We start from the raw sequence: 14,037 nt of genomic DNA, 5'->3' as shown, positions 1-14,037 counted from the left end.
GTTTTTTCGTCTCTATAATTAAGTAACTATAGAGTAATAAAAGTTATTCTTTTGTTTATTTATTAGTTATCTATCATTTTATTTTGTAATAGTGCTTTCATTTATTCTCTTACAATTAGAAATAAAAGTGCAATTACGCAATATGCAAGATAAAGTAATTTATATTATTATTTAAAAATGCATTATCATTGATGATAAAGAAATGCTGTATGTGAAAAATTTTTTGCTATACTTAAAAAGATAATTGATATAATGATATACATATTTAATATAAGTTTCTTATTCATTATTTAAATTTATCGAGTAGTTAACTGTACATTTGGTGTAATGAAATTTGTTAAGAAACTGTTCTGAAAAAATAGTTAGAAAAGTTTCAGAGGTTAGAATTGTTAAATGTAAAAATAGACTGCAAGTCAGTAAACACATTTATAGCATGTGTTCATAGTAGAAAAATCCCGAGTATACTGTAAGTTCTTTTCATTCAAGAAAAAGCTCTCTTACAATGGATACTGTTAATTTCAGACAGTCTTAGTTAATACATCATATAAATATATATGGGTTTATTTATGTATATTATTTTATTCGTAGTGAATGTTCCTATAAATATAAGGAATAAAAATTGTTGATTATTGTGATATTAATAAGATATTATAAAAGATGTTAAAAATAAAAAGCTAAAAAGATGTATCAACAAAAAGTACATCCGCAAAGGAGTTTGATAAAAGAAGGCGTCATACAAATTGGTGCCGGTGGTTCTGCAGGCTTTGTTGAAGTTTGTATAATGCATCCAATGGATCTTGTTAAAACACGATTTCAACTTCAAGTTAGAATGCAAGCAGCAGATGCCACCTACTACACAGGTATTTATAACGCGATTATAAGAATTATGTTAAAGCAGTTATTCAATGCTCTTGCTTATTGCTATAGGAATTATAGATTGTATGCATAAGATGTGTAAATCTGAAGGTGTTACTGCGCTTTGGAAAGGATTGCTTCCGCCAATTATCGTAGAAACACCTAAAAGAGCAGTAAAAGTAGGTATTGAATAATTTAGTAATAAAGATCTTTTTTGATTATATTATGATTTATTTGTTATAATTTTTGTTCTTTTAGTTTTTTACATTCGAACAATACAAACAATTCTTCTTATTTGGTGCTGCGTCACCTAGTCCTTTGGTAACAATGATTGATTGAATCATTATTTTTATTAATATATATATGTATATTTATATATTTATATATTCTCTAAAACAGAAGTTTAACATAAAAATTATTGTAGACATTCTCATGTGCTGGCTTTTTTGCTGGAGTTACTGAGGGTGTTTTAGTAAATCCTTTTGAAGTTATTAAAGTAAAACAACAATCGAATCGTGTTGGAAGACCTTCGACTGCTATTGTAACAAGAGAAATTATATCAAAATATGGATTTGGATTAAATGGACTTTACAGAGGACTGTCTGCCACTATAATGAGAAATGCTGTATTTAATTCTTTTTATTTTGGATTTTATCATTCTGTAAAAAATTATATACCAGTAAATAAAGATCCTTTGCTCGAATTTGGAACTAAGGTAATTATGATATAATGCTTATGAACATTTCTTGTATTATGTTTCTAATAAAATATTATTGATTGCTTAGGTCAGTTTAGGTTTCGTGTCAGGAACGGTAGCTTCTTGTTTAAATATACCTTTTGATGTAGCTAAAAGTCGTATACAAGGACCACAAGGAAATATACAATACAAAGGAACACTAAATACTATTTGTATTATTTATAAAAATGAAGGGTATGGTATTACCTGTAAATTTGCACACAATTTGCTAAACGTTGCCTAAAAATTGATAGAATACTAAAAATTATTTATATTTTATTAGTTCTTTTTTTATATTTCAGATTTAAAGCTTTATACAAAGGTTTATTGCCAAAGGTATTGAGATTGGGCCCAGGAGGAGCTATTATGCTTGTAGTTTATGATTATATGCATGTTTATCTTACTGAAAAGTTTTCATATTGATTTCTAAATATGATGCTGTGTACAATAAGAATATAACATTAAGTAAATCAATAAGTAATACATATTATTTTACAGTATAATAAAAAATGTGCATTTTGTTACCATAACAATTAACGGTCTAATAGTTTTGTACTTTATTACAGAAAATTTGTAATTATTTTGTAATAATACTTTCCACTAATTGTAACTTTTGTAATAACTGTAATAATAATTTCCAATTTATATTTAATCTTATTGAATTTTTAGAATTCCTTCATAACAAAAAACACAAATTTCATGTTTAATCACCTAATATTGAATCTAATAAGGTGTCAAAATCATTTGACTTAGTCGATAAAGTAGCAGACTGTGTTTTGAAACCTAAAAATAAAAATTTAAAAATCATCAGTAAAATAAATTAGTTAATTCAATGATATGAAAGTTTAATAAAATAAAGAATCTATATATTTGATTAAAAATTGTTTTAAACATTACATTACCATTTTTAAATTGTATTTTTGGCAAAGGCATTTGTTTTATATTACTTTGTAAGGTAGGTGATTCAAGAGATAATAAGAAATCTAAATCTTCTTCTGTATCATCATTTTTATTTTGTTCCTCAGCTATAGTTATTTTATTATCACTCATAGTCTTTTTAAAACCTAAACTCATGTCTACTTGCTCTTCATTTTTACTCTCTAATGATCTATTAAGATTTGTTATGTCAGATGAATCAGAGATTTCTAAATTAGACAAAATATTCTTATAAGCTTTTTTTCCTTCTTTAACAGCATTGTGAAAACTTGTTAATTGATCAACCTATGGTATTAAAACGTTATACAAAAAGCATAAATTATTCATTAAACAAATACATAAAGACATATTATGTTTAATGTCTATATGAAAACGCTTACTGTGAAATATTTATCTTCTATTTGAACACATTCGTTAAACGGAATGCATTTCATAGCAGCAGAAACTAAATTTAAATCTAAAGTAAAGTAATCAAAGCATCCTAATACATCAGCGGACCAATTCTTTTCAGATTTAAGAACAAGCTGCCCATCCGCTGAAGTTGGCATCTTTATGAGAGATTCAAAATCTTTACTGTCATCATTAGTTTCTGCAATATCGTATGCAGCATAAGATTGTTTAGGCTGGACTAATAACCTTGACTCTTTTTTAGGTTCTTCTATAGGTTCGATTTTCTTTTGTGAATGTTTTCCTCGACCTTTTTTGCTATGATTTTTCACATTACTCATGTTTTTATTATATAAAAATACACAGGTTAGGTTAACAACAGATATTATTTATTTTTTTTATTTTTGCGCTTTTATCCTTTATATGTTATTCTTAATCCTTTTTATGTTAACTGGTAGAAATTTGAACATTCGTCGAGTTATAAAAACTTAGGACAAAAACAAAATATATTAGGATAACAGAATTATAAAGATGGGAAAGTATCAAAATTAACCGGAAGTGACGTTAAATTTTAAATGGCTGACATGACAGATTTTTAATTAATTTCTAAAATTTCTTACTACGAAGTTGTGTAAATAAAAGTGTATAAATATAAATAATAAATTATTGTGTCTGTGAAAAGTCATTAAAAAATAATAATGTCAAGTAACATCCATGTCTTTTACTTATAAATTAAACATAAACAACGCACAATTATACGCAGTGGTGAAATTATAGGTTAAGAGTATATTAATGAAATAACGAAGTACATATATTGATGTAAGGCAATTGAATAATTAATCCCATGCTACATGATACGACACTTTTTTTAACTCGAAAATAATTTGTCAAGATAATATTCTAAAATCTTGTCACATTTGAAAAAAGAAAAGGAAAATAATATAATATCGGTTGAATATAGTATCATTTTTAATAATATCGATTAAAAATGATTTAAAAAAAATAATCGAATAATCAAAGTATTTGTATTCAAAATTTCCCGCGATTTCGATTTGTGTGTGTTGCATTGATGTAACGGGAGTAACTCAGTCAGTTGCTTGTCATTCGGTCGGTTGGTTGGTCTCTCGGTTTGTCCACGGTTGGTTGAAAAGAACAGCGCCGTGGTAAACAGCGTTCGAACGTTTACGATTAGAACAATAAATTGAACGTAAGAAATTAAATACGAATGAAATAAATTAACAGGATATTCATCTTTGATTAGTGAAAACGTGTTGTTGTTATTAATTTTATAGGAGTTAATGAATTCTTATCGTTGAAAGAACGCAATTATAAATGGGGTGGGGGTGTGGTACGTTTCAATGATCGTACTACGTTGACCGACATTATGCGTATACGTGAAGTTAGCCATGCTGAATATGGTGAGTTAACGATGGGTGTAAGAAGTCTCGCAAGAGAACGTGACACGTCTTGGCAGTTGATACAAGACAAAAGTTACATTAGTAGGCGTAGCGGGGTGGGGCGTGGCTAAGTGTGAGAACGAGAAGGAAAGAAAGAAGGAAGTGCTTTGGTGAAGTGAGATGAGATTAAATGAGGAGAGGTGGGGCGAGAGAAAATATGGCGAATCGAAACGAAAAGAATTTCTTAGTCTTTCGTTTTGCACATGTTTAAACGCGATGATATAATTTAAAAATGATTTTAAGAGAAATGACATATATCTAGTTAACGCTTTTCCTTCTGTATTGATTTTCAATGTTCTTTAACTCGACAGTATCATGTTTATAGTCTAGCAATAACTCGGTAGAATTTTAGTTAAGGTGAGATAACAATGTTAAAGAATATCAAAATTCTGCATAGAGAAATTGATAAATAGATAAAAAAAGGATGTAGTTGCAAATAAAAGCGTTGATAGCTTCATATGTTTTATCGGGCGATTAATAAAATCAGTAAAAAAGATAGTTACATGAAAGAATTAGGTGGGAGGGGATCAAAGCGCCATCGCGAGGCTGGGAACAGAATTACAGGGTGACACATGGCCGCCGGGGTGGTAGCTACGTAGGGGGTGATTTCGTCTCTTTATCAATTGACATGAATAAAATATCTTATTTTTGAGAAAAAAGTTTCTAACGATTTTGAAGTGTTCATATAGTCAATCTTATTTCTCCTAACAGGTGTTTAATGTGAACAAGAAGGGAAGATAGTGTTCCGCCATGACAGTAGTGGCAGATTTAAGAGGACGAAGCTGTAATTAATCATGCTCACTTATATGTGATATTATATCGTTGGAATTGCGTTAAATGTTTGTACCGTAATGAACACTATTTTAAAAAGTTTAACAAACTATGGATTTGTATCTTCACATACAGTTGCATTATGTCATCATCTAATCTCAGAATATGAGGTATGAATGCTTTATTAATTCTAAATAAATATGTCAAAAATTATTTATTGTCTTCTACTTACTTGTCATTTATAAAGTCTGTTAAACGTTCTTCTAATCTTTTTCAATTCCTTTTGAAGTGAATTTAAGTTAATTTAAAGTGAATTACCTTGTTCTTACTAGTCAGCTTGCAATTAGTTATTATCTGCAAATACTTAAACATTTAGTGGTAATTTGAACTTCTCTATATTAATATATATTTCCAACTCATTACTTTTAATGTAATAAAAAAATCATATTATTCTTATATGAGTTTTTCACAAACCAAAGCAATTTTTGAACATTTTATCATAAAAGCATTTGATTAATACTGAACCTTTCATATTTAAAACAAATTTATTTAATAATTAGATTTAAAGCCACTAAATAACAATAAGTTTTATGACATTTCAACAATAAATTAGATTATTTTATCAATTTTATCTTCTTTTTATTTTGTAAAATTATATTTACTTTGTAGAATAATAAATGGCACACTATTTTCAATTATAATTTCCTTTTAAACATTTTTTGATTGTTTCTTCTCTATTAGCTAACATTTATTTATTACTTATATATGTTTGAATATATTCATATGTATTGATTTATTATTACCTTAAATATCTTTTATCAATTGGTTTATTTATTTCATTTATCGTCGTATATTTGCTGCTAACCGCACGATGTATATCGTTTGTCCTTCCATTCCTATAATTTTATCTTTATTCCTTACGGTGAACGAAGATAAAAATCTCGCGATATTAGATTTCCTATCCTTATATAGTACCTTGCATTTAAGCGATTGCGAAGTATAGATCGATCATGGCATATAAATACCAGTATCTAACACTTCACGATCCGTTATATGTAAGTAAGTACATTCGAATTCTACACCGTAGAAACGATTGTAAAGATGCTCTCAAGCGTATATTAATCCTAACGTTTCCTTTTCTGTCTCCGCGAGTATCGCCTTTCGCAGGTCGTTAGACTTTTATTTAACGTAACTCGATCGTACTTGGCTCTTATTTATTGTTTTATTTTTATTTTTCAAATAAATACTCGAATAAATTAATAATAATAATAATAATAATAATAATAATATATACAGGATGATTTAAAAGTTATTTGCCATGAAAAGAAAAAAATAACAATCAAAATTAATATTATAATAGTTTATTAATAAAAATATAATATTTTGTTAATAAAATACAAGCATACAAAGTTATCAAAAGGAACTTTTGAAATATCCTGTCTATAATATATATTTGTGTGTCGTTGTGTTCTATCTTTTATCATTTATTACAAGTTAATCGAGAAATTGAAATAGATAAAAAAATATCTAAAAGATTTAATAATATAAAAATTTCTTATTGCAGATTCTAAAAGAACGGTGAATTATTTACGAAGCCTAGTCAAAAGGATCGTAAGGTAAAATTAATCGATAAAATGCCTCTACCAAAAAGATTGGTGGAACCTGTTCACGTTGCGCGTGGGACAATACCGGATGATTATCCATTGCCATCGGAATTAGAAGCTGTTACTAATGGTACTTTGGCTAATACCATTAGACAACTTTCTAGCCTTTCACGGCATGCCGAAGATCTTTTTGCAGAGCTGACTAGAGAAGCTCATGCGTTAAGTGAAAGGGCAAATTCTTTGCAAGCTAGGATAGATCGATTAGCTGTCAAAGTCACTCAACTTGATAGCAATGTCGAGGAAGGTTGGTGGTCCACCTAAAAATATTTTATAATTAATGATTTATTTTGTTATTTAATAAACGTGTAATTACTGTTATTATTCTAAACGAGTATTGTCATATAACTTAACATTAATATTGATTACTTTTGTTATTTAGTGTCACTACAAGATATACACATGAGGAAAGCATTTAAGAGCTCAATTGTTTTTGATCAACAAGTAGTTTCAAGAGAATCGATGCCAACGGCAATGTTAGAAACTTATCGTCAATGCGACATACCACCACCTTTAGATAAGCTCAACATTTATAGGTACATATATATTTGTGTGTGATGCTAAAACATTATAGAATTTTAGTCAAATAGAAGTAAATATTGATTGATGAAATTTCTTTTTTCAGAGAGGATGGAAAAGATGGATTGAAGTTTTACACAGATCCAAATTATTTCTTTGATCTATGGAGTCAAGAGATGTTAAAAGATACTGAAAAGAAATTACATGATCGAGGGAAAAAGGTAAATTATCATTGTTGGAACATTTTATTTTTTAACGCGTGCACCTCGATATACAATTTTATATGTACAATTATTTTTGAAGAATTGTATTCACTAATTTTTATTTTATAGTTTATATTTTGAGATTAATTTTGTTATTTTTGTAAAGACACATTAATGTGCCTTCGGGGTGCACGAAACATATAAGTTAAACTCTCAATATTGTATGTATATATTGATATTGTAATTGCTAACTATTTGGAACTCTATCCCGTTCGTTATAGACTGAAACAGAATATGCCGAACCATACAGAAAGGCAAGTCGATGATTTGGATCTTTGTAGTTTTATTTTATTCCCCTGTTAAATCATGAATACTAAATAATAATTGATCAGTCACACACTCATCAGTCTCACTTCTCTGTGGTTTTATCCGATCATTAACCACTTATCTTTCTCTCTTTCTCTTTCTCTCTATTTTTCACTTTCTATTTCTCTCTTTTTTAAGCTGACTAGAAATTGCGTTAGTTGCTCGCTTTCAAAGTTTGTAGTTTATGCCCTAGGTAATAGCAAAAGCCAGTGACTTTTTTCATTTTTAGTGTTTGCTCTTCACAGATCAATTGTTTCAAGCCGATTTTACTTTCGACTTTAAAAAACACTTGATCTCTGTTGATTCATATAAAATCCCTTGATATGTCAGTGCTAACAAAGGACTTCACTCGAGAGTTTATAATTTTTTTTCACTCTTTTTCTTAAACTGATGATTTTGATTAATAAAAAAAAGTACTCCTTCACTCGGGTGATTCCCTTGTACATTATAAAATGTCACACAATATTCACATTTCATTATCACTTTGTCGATCGTTGCAACGCTGTCCTTTTTGCAAGTAATGCAAGTTTTGAATGTTAAAACTCACAAGGGTCTATGATTATTATGATGTATCGGTTTTACGCAATCAATTATCGATCCTTCATCTTCGTAACTCAATTGTCACATTTTCTATGTAGGAAATAAAACTTTATCGCGATCAATCTTTACGAACGATATCACAACGATGTAAGATATTATTTAACATCACACGTGTGATTCTTGATTACAGGAAACCATATTTCCTACATATTTGTTGCATATTTATTGACTGATTCAGCACTACTAACATACGTACACACATATATACTTTGGACAAATATATTTAATAGATGATAAAAACCAATAAAGACGATGGTTCGTGTTTTTAACGAAGCTCAATCAGTCAAAAGAGTTCCTTCAAATTGAAATGATTATGCTTGTTTTCATGCAAACATATCTTTAAATGGGAAACTTGAATAACAACTAGGAATATTTTTTGATATATGTATATTTTTTTTTTCTACGCTATAGCCTCATAGACCACGGAACGAAGGTAGTAGTGGTGGAGGTAGACACAAGAAGCGCGTAAGACAGCCTCATAATACAAGGGAAAGGCAGAGACAATTAGCGGTTGGTCATGGGGAATATATAATGCCAACACAGGGGGTTCAATATAGAGCACCTCATAACATGACTGATGAAGCGATGATGGGGATGGTTGTGACCGAATCAAGACCACCCAGACCAAACAGTATTGAACTTAGACGAAGTTATCCACCAGAGGAGCAACACTTGTATAGCCCTTCTTCCTCTGATCATTACAGGTACGTAACGTTAATTTATTAGATAAATCTTATAAGATTTGAACGGATTATCACTTATTATTCTTTTATAGGGCAACAAATTCTGTTTCTCATGGTTACGAAGAAAACGTATACGGTTCTCATTATGCTTCTGGTCAAGGCCAACAAGGTAGCGAAACTTATCAAAGTCCAGGTGGACAAAGTACACCCAGTAGAAGTGGTAGATCGCGACCTTCTCAACCACCTCCTGCTCCACCAAGCAATACTTCTAGTAATTCAACTCCCACGGTAGCCTCAGCTAATAATACTCCTACCAGAGGGAGATCTATGAGCACTGGTAGAGATACGCTTCCACCACCTCCTCCTCCTCCAGGAGAAACGATGTCTCCACCTTCTATGAATGGTGTGTTATATTTAAAAATATTTTTTTTCTTTTATCATATATATAAAAAACAAAACTAATAAAAGTATAAATGTTTTAGGTTCAATACCATCTCATTTATTAAATAGAAGTGGAAGTCGTCCAAACAGTCCGTTACCGAGTCATCATTCGACTCCTACTCCACCAAATCACTCGGCACAAATTGGTACAGACGAAACAGATCCCGTCTCTCAAGACTTACCACCACCACCTCCAACACCTGACCCTACACCACCAAGGCCTATTTCTCCGCCATGTAATATTCCTCCTCCTCCTCCGCCACCACCTCCACCGCCAGCAATTAATGGTACATCGCCACCAGTACCATTGACGAACGGAGATATTGCCAAAATGATAGCCATGTGTCCACCAAAATTAAAACCATTGAAAAGTATCGATGGACAATTACGAAAGTCCGTCAATCCGAATATTCCATTGGTAGATCCGAGGAATGATTTACTTAAAGCGATAAGAGATGGTAATTTATTCTTGGAAATTTATTTGATTTTTATTTGTTAATCTTGACGCATATAAATTAACAAATATTCATTTTGAATGACTTAGGAATTAAATTAAGAAAAGTAGAAAAAATCGAGCAGAAGGAAGTAGAACGTGTTAATGCATTGAACGATGTTGCATCCATATTGGCTCGTCGTGTTGCTGTCGAATTTAGTGACAGTGATTCAGCTTCGGAAAGCGAATGCGACAGTGAAGGATGGGGCGAACAAGAAACGAATCTCACGTGACCCACCTCTTTTCCATCTGCTGCCACTGTCTCCTAAAGAAATGACCGAGGAGCTACCTTTTTATTTTCTTGATGAATTTTATTTGGATCATCTACAATAATCAGAATTGTCGAATTGATCTACCCAAGTACAAGATCATAAAGTAAGCATAATGTTTATTGATATTTCGTTTTTTTTTTTAATTTTTTTTTTTAAATAAAACTTATGCACGAGTGAAATTAGAAATCATTTGATAATATACTACGAGAACGTGAGAAATTAATAAATATGTCGTATATAAAATTAACTCTATTTGGGTGTGACGAACTTTGATTTTATCATACGACTAAAATTATTCATGTAGAAATAAAAAACCAAAGAACCTTGCATATTCATAGATTAATTTTTGTTTATTTTTGTATTTTGTATGTTTTAATCTTGCCACAGATGTAATTTATGAATTAAAAAGCGATATACAGTACAATGAAAGAATACTATAGTTTTTTGTTTCATATTTTTTTTATGACGAAGATTAAATTTTATGATTAATTAACAATATATATATATATATATAATTGATAGAACAGCAAGAAGGCTAGATAAGAGACAAAGTTTATATTTAACAATATAACATGATCGCACACATCGTGTTTTCTTAGGATATATAGAAATTCTAAAATAATATAAATATTAATTAAATTATTAAAGGATTCAATACCAGTATAACTTGTACATTTAATAACTTTGATCGTATATTCTTTGAAATTACAAATTATAAATTGATTCTTACATATTATTATAAAAGGTATCAATAAATAATAAAATATATTTTATGAATTTTTCATTATTTTGCACACACACAATCGTCATTTATAATCATGATATGACGATGTGATTAAACCGAGTAATAAAATATATTTGTGTATCCTAGAAATATAACGATATTGCAAAACTATATGTTTCATTTTATGCAAGGTTCCAACGTCACACGTACGAATAATTTTGGATCAAATGATTTCAGATGATGTTAATGTATTAGTAAAGATAACGAAGAAGACATTCTTTGAATTTACAAAAAAAAAAAGATAAAAATAAAAAGAAAATGAAAATGAAAATGAAAATGAAAATGAAAATGAAAATAAAAATGAAAATGAAAATGAAAAAGAGATAGAAGGGATATACACGCACACAGAAAAAGTATAAGTATCACTTTTATAAAGTATTTCTTGATATTTGTCAGGGACTTATTGATGTCCTTCTTGGCACATTCCACAGTACCAATAAAGTTTAGTTAACAAATACTTCTTTTCAATTGGACTGTTTAACGATGATATTAATGATACAATTTTCACGAAACATAGATAAACTTTGCATTATATATATATATATGATACTATATGCTATTAAGTAGGACGTACATGCATATATACATATATATATGAAAAGGAGAAGAAAAAAAGCCAAAATACAGAGTTTATATTTTTTTCCTTCGTGTCATATATAAGTCTTGTAAAGTACTATACTTTGAACTAATAAATATAATTAGATAGTTTCTATGTGAGATATATGAGCTATTCATAGGTCAAAGTGATTAACTCTATTTTTAGAATGATTTAAAAATTGTAGTGCCAAAGCACTTGGATAAATGCTTAACTTTTTGTATTTTACAAGTAAAAAGTTCTTTTTTAATTATACTTAACACAGCTAAATAACAAAAGTAAATAAAGTAATACATAAAGTAAAAGTAAATGAAAAATAATACATTTTATTTTATAGAGTTAATCAATTTGACAAATGAGTGATACATCTAACAATCATTTGTTACCGTTTCGCCAGATGATGATCAACTCGAATAAAAACAAAATTATGTGGCGAATGGACAATATATTATTTCTCTACGCTCTAATAAAAAAAATAATAAAAAAAATAAAAAGAAAGAAAATCTGTCGTGTGTGCGTCCTACCGCAACGATAATGGTACATCGAGTTTTAACATTCGGTCGACGGTCTTGCTAATAAAAATAATAATAATAATAATAATAATAATAATAATCTTCCACGTCTATTGTAAGGAACATAGCGTTAGAGACTGTCATCGGATTTTTCGCTTGTATTATCAAGAGATATATCGAGAATATGTAATGAAACAAATGCTCCATTATATGTAAGATTTAACGAAGTTGTTATTTAATAAAAATGAAAAAGAAACATTTTCTAGTATATTATAAAATTAAATGTATAATTAAATGTAACGACATGATGGTATATATATATAAATGATATATTAGCTAATGTATACATTTATGTAATTAATATTATGCCGAATATGTTATTATTACATACTAACATTAATGTTGTTTGAAAGAAGCTATCTGTAATTTATTTTGCATCGATGTTCTAACTAAAGTTAGGGGTAAATAGTGGTTGCATCATCGCATGATCTTACGTGTTCCAGTAGAGATCTATCCCAATATAGATAGATATTTGGTAGAAATATTAATGGAAAAGTATCATCCTTCATCCAGTGGTTTACTCGGCTTACAGAATTATTCAAAAAATCTGGCCGATCTTCCTGTATTGTTATTAAAAAGTGTAATAACAAATGATACATCATAGACACATTCTTACATATATCATATTAATGATTTCATTAAATATTTTTAGCATGAAAGTGGCCAATTTTCAGCGATTTAGAAACAACTTTGGTGTATTTGGATGATAATCATATACTGAACGTAAGATGATTATGATATACATGTATAAAAGAAATGATTATTCCCTTAAATTACAAGAGAGAGAGAGAGAGAGAGACACGTATGAAAAGAAGTGTACAAATGCAGCACGCAAATCTTATATATATATATATATATATATATATATATATATTTATGTCGTAATATGTTGATATATTGCTTAGCAAAATGATTTTATCTTTCTCAGAAGAAAACAAATAAAAAAGATAGAATCCTTTTTCTTTGCTTTAAGGATATTACGCTTCTATGAAGCTATAAACATTAAATTATTGTAAAATTACGATATACCAATGTAAGCTAGCGATTTCCCAAAAGTGATAAATCATTGTTTTCATTTAGCAAGACGAATAATGAAAAAGATAAGATCACAGTCTCAATGGTCCTATGGATCGTATTAACTTTGATCTTTTCTTGCTTGCATTAGGAGGAAACCAAAATAAAATGTGACGTCTCTATGTAAACACGTGTTTCTAATCGATAAACGCTTTGTAAATTTAGCATCTAATAAGAATGCTCCAACTACGAACAGAATTCACTCGCAACCTTATTTTCATACTTTCATTTTTTCATATATGGATAATGGCTTCAAGACATGAATTCTGCGAATATAAAAAAATAATAAAAGTGCCAATAATAAATAATGGCATCGTGATAAATCTATTATGTTCAATAAGTCGATTTTTATGCCTGCGAAGTCATTGCGATAATAAAAACTTCTCTTTTTACACTTAAAGAATATCGATCTTACAAAAATAGAAACGTACTACTTGAACAATAATTGCTATTATAATATATAATTATATTATTAATAATTACAAATTTGTAGTAAAACTGTACAGAATCAAATAAATTCGAAAATATCATCAGCTGTACTTTGGTTTTTGATGGTTTGATCTTTCTTTTTTAAATAAATTATCATCAAAGATCAAAGAGTTATATAATATATTAACAACAAACCTATTAAT

The 14,037-nt window shown here is 29.0% G+C and overlaps 3 protein-coding genes across 12 annotated transcripts; 2 read left to right on the top strand and 1 right to left on the bottom strand.

Annotated features, from left to right (window-relative positions):
• Nucleotides 1–72: 72 nt before the first annotated feature.
• LOC107070566 (mitochondrial 2-oxodicarboxylate carrier) lies at nucleotides 73–2,243 on the top strand. Of its 3 annotated transcripts, XM_089170519.1 has the most exons (7): nucleotides 95–466; nucleotides 589–860; nucleotides 928–1,034; nucleotides 1,114–1,176; nucleotides 1,280–1,570; nucleotides 1,641–1,786; nucleotides 1,894–2,243. In XM_089170519.1, exons 2-7 carry the CDS (start codon nucleotides 683–685, stop codon nucleotides 2,012–2,014), a joined length of 906 nt encoding a protein of 301 aa, XP_089026645.1. In that variant the 5' UTR covers nucleotides 95–466; nucleotides 589–682; the 3' UTR covers nucleotides 2,015–2,243. The 3 variants fall into 3 exon arrangements, with proteins under 3 accessions (XP_015184380.1, XP_015184372.1, XP_089026645.1); XM_015328886.2 differs by having other exon boundaries at nucleotides 94–860; XM_015328894.2 differs by lacking the exon at nucleotides 1,114–1,176 and having other exon boundaries at nucleotides 73–860.
• On the bottom strand, nucleotides 1,857–3,466 carry LOC107070577 (uncharacterized). Its single transcript, XM_015328908.2, has 3 exons — nucleotides 2,908–3,466; nucleotides 2,494–2,812; nucleotides 1,857–2,374 (listed from the first exon to the last, which is right to left on the bottom strand). Exons 1-3 carry the CDS (start codon nucleotides 3,253–3,255, stop codon nucleotides 2,295–2,297), a joined length of 747 nt encoding a protein of 248 aa, XP_015184394.1. The 5' UTR covers nucleotides 3,256–3,466; the 3' UTR covers nucleotides 1,857–2,294.
• A 76-nt stretch (nucleotides 3,467–3,542) lies between these two features.
• Nucleotides 3,543–13,944, top strand: SCAR (wiskott-Aldrich syndrome protein family member 3 SCAR). Of its 8 annotated transcripts, none has more exons than XR_001476280.2 (11): nucleotides 3,776–4,332; nucleotides 5,083–5,312; nucleotides 6,707–7,050; nucleotides 7,186–7,339; nucleotides 7,429–7,543; nucleotides 7,807–7,839; nucleotides 8,903–9,195; nucleotides 9,267–9,577; nucleotides 9,657–10,073; nucleotides 10,160–10,483; nucleotides 11,342–13,944. XR_001476280.2 is itself a non-coding variant. In XM_015328776.2 (11 exons), the coding sequence occupies exons 4-11, from the start codon at nucleotides 6,777–6,779 to the stop codon at nucleotides 10,339–10,341; spliced, it is 1,779 nt and encodes a 592-aa protein (XP_015184262.1). In that variant the 5' UTR covers nucleotides 3,776–4,121; nucleotides 4,207–4,332; nucleotides 5,083–5,312; nucleotides 6,707–6,776; the 3' UTR covers nucleotides 10,342–13,944. The 8 variants fall into 8 exon arrangements, 7 of the variants coding, with proteins under 7 accessions (XP_015184297.1, XP_015184330.1, XP_015184262.1 ...); XM_015328776.2 differs by having other exon boundaries at nucleotides 3,776–4,121; nucleotides 4,207–4,332; nucleotides 10,160–13,944; XM_015328811.2 differs by lacking the exon at nucleotides 3,776–4,332 and adding an exon at nucleotides 3,543–3,691 and having other exon boundaries at nucleotides 10,160–13,944.
• Nucleotides 13,945–14,037: the final 93 nt, after the last annotated feature.

The sequence above is a fragment of the Polistes dominula genome, unplaced genomic scaffold (assembly GCF_049000335.1).
Source record: "Polistes dominula isolate Pdom_NZ unplaced genomic scaffold, Pdom_raw_medaka contig_15, whole genome shotgun sequence".
Lineage (NCBI taxonomy): Eukaryota > Metazoa > Arthropoda > Insecta > Hymenoptera > Vespidae > Polistes > Polistes dominula.
This window is presented reverse-complemented; position numbering and strand designations above follow the sequence as displayed.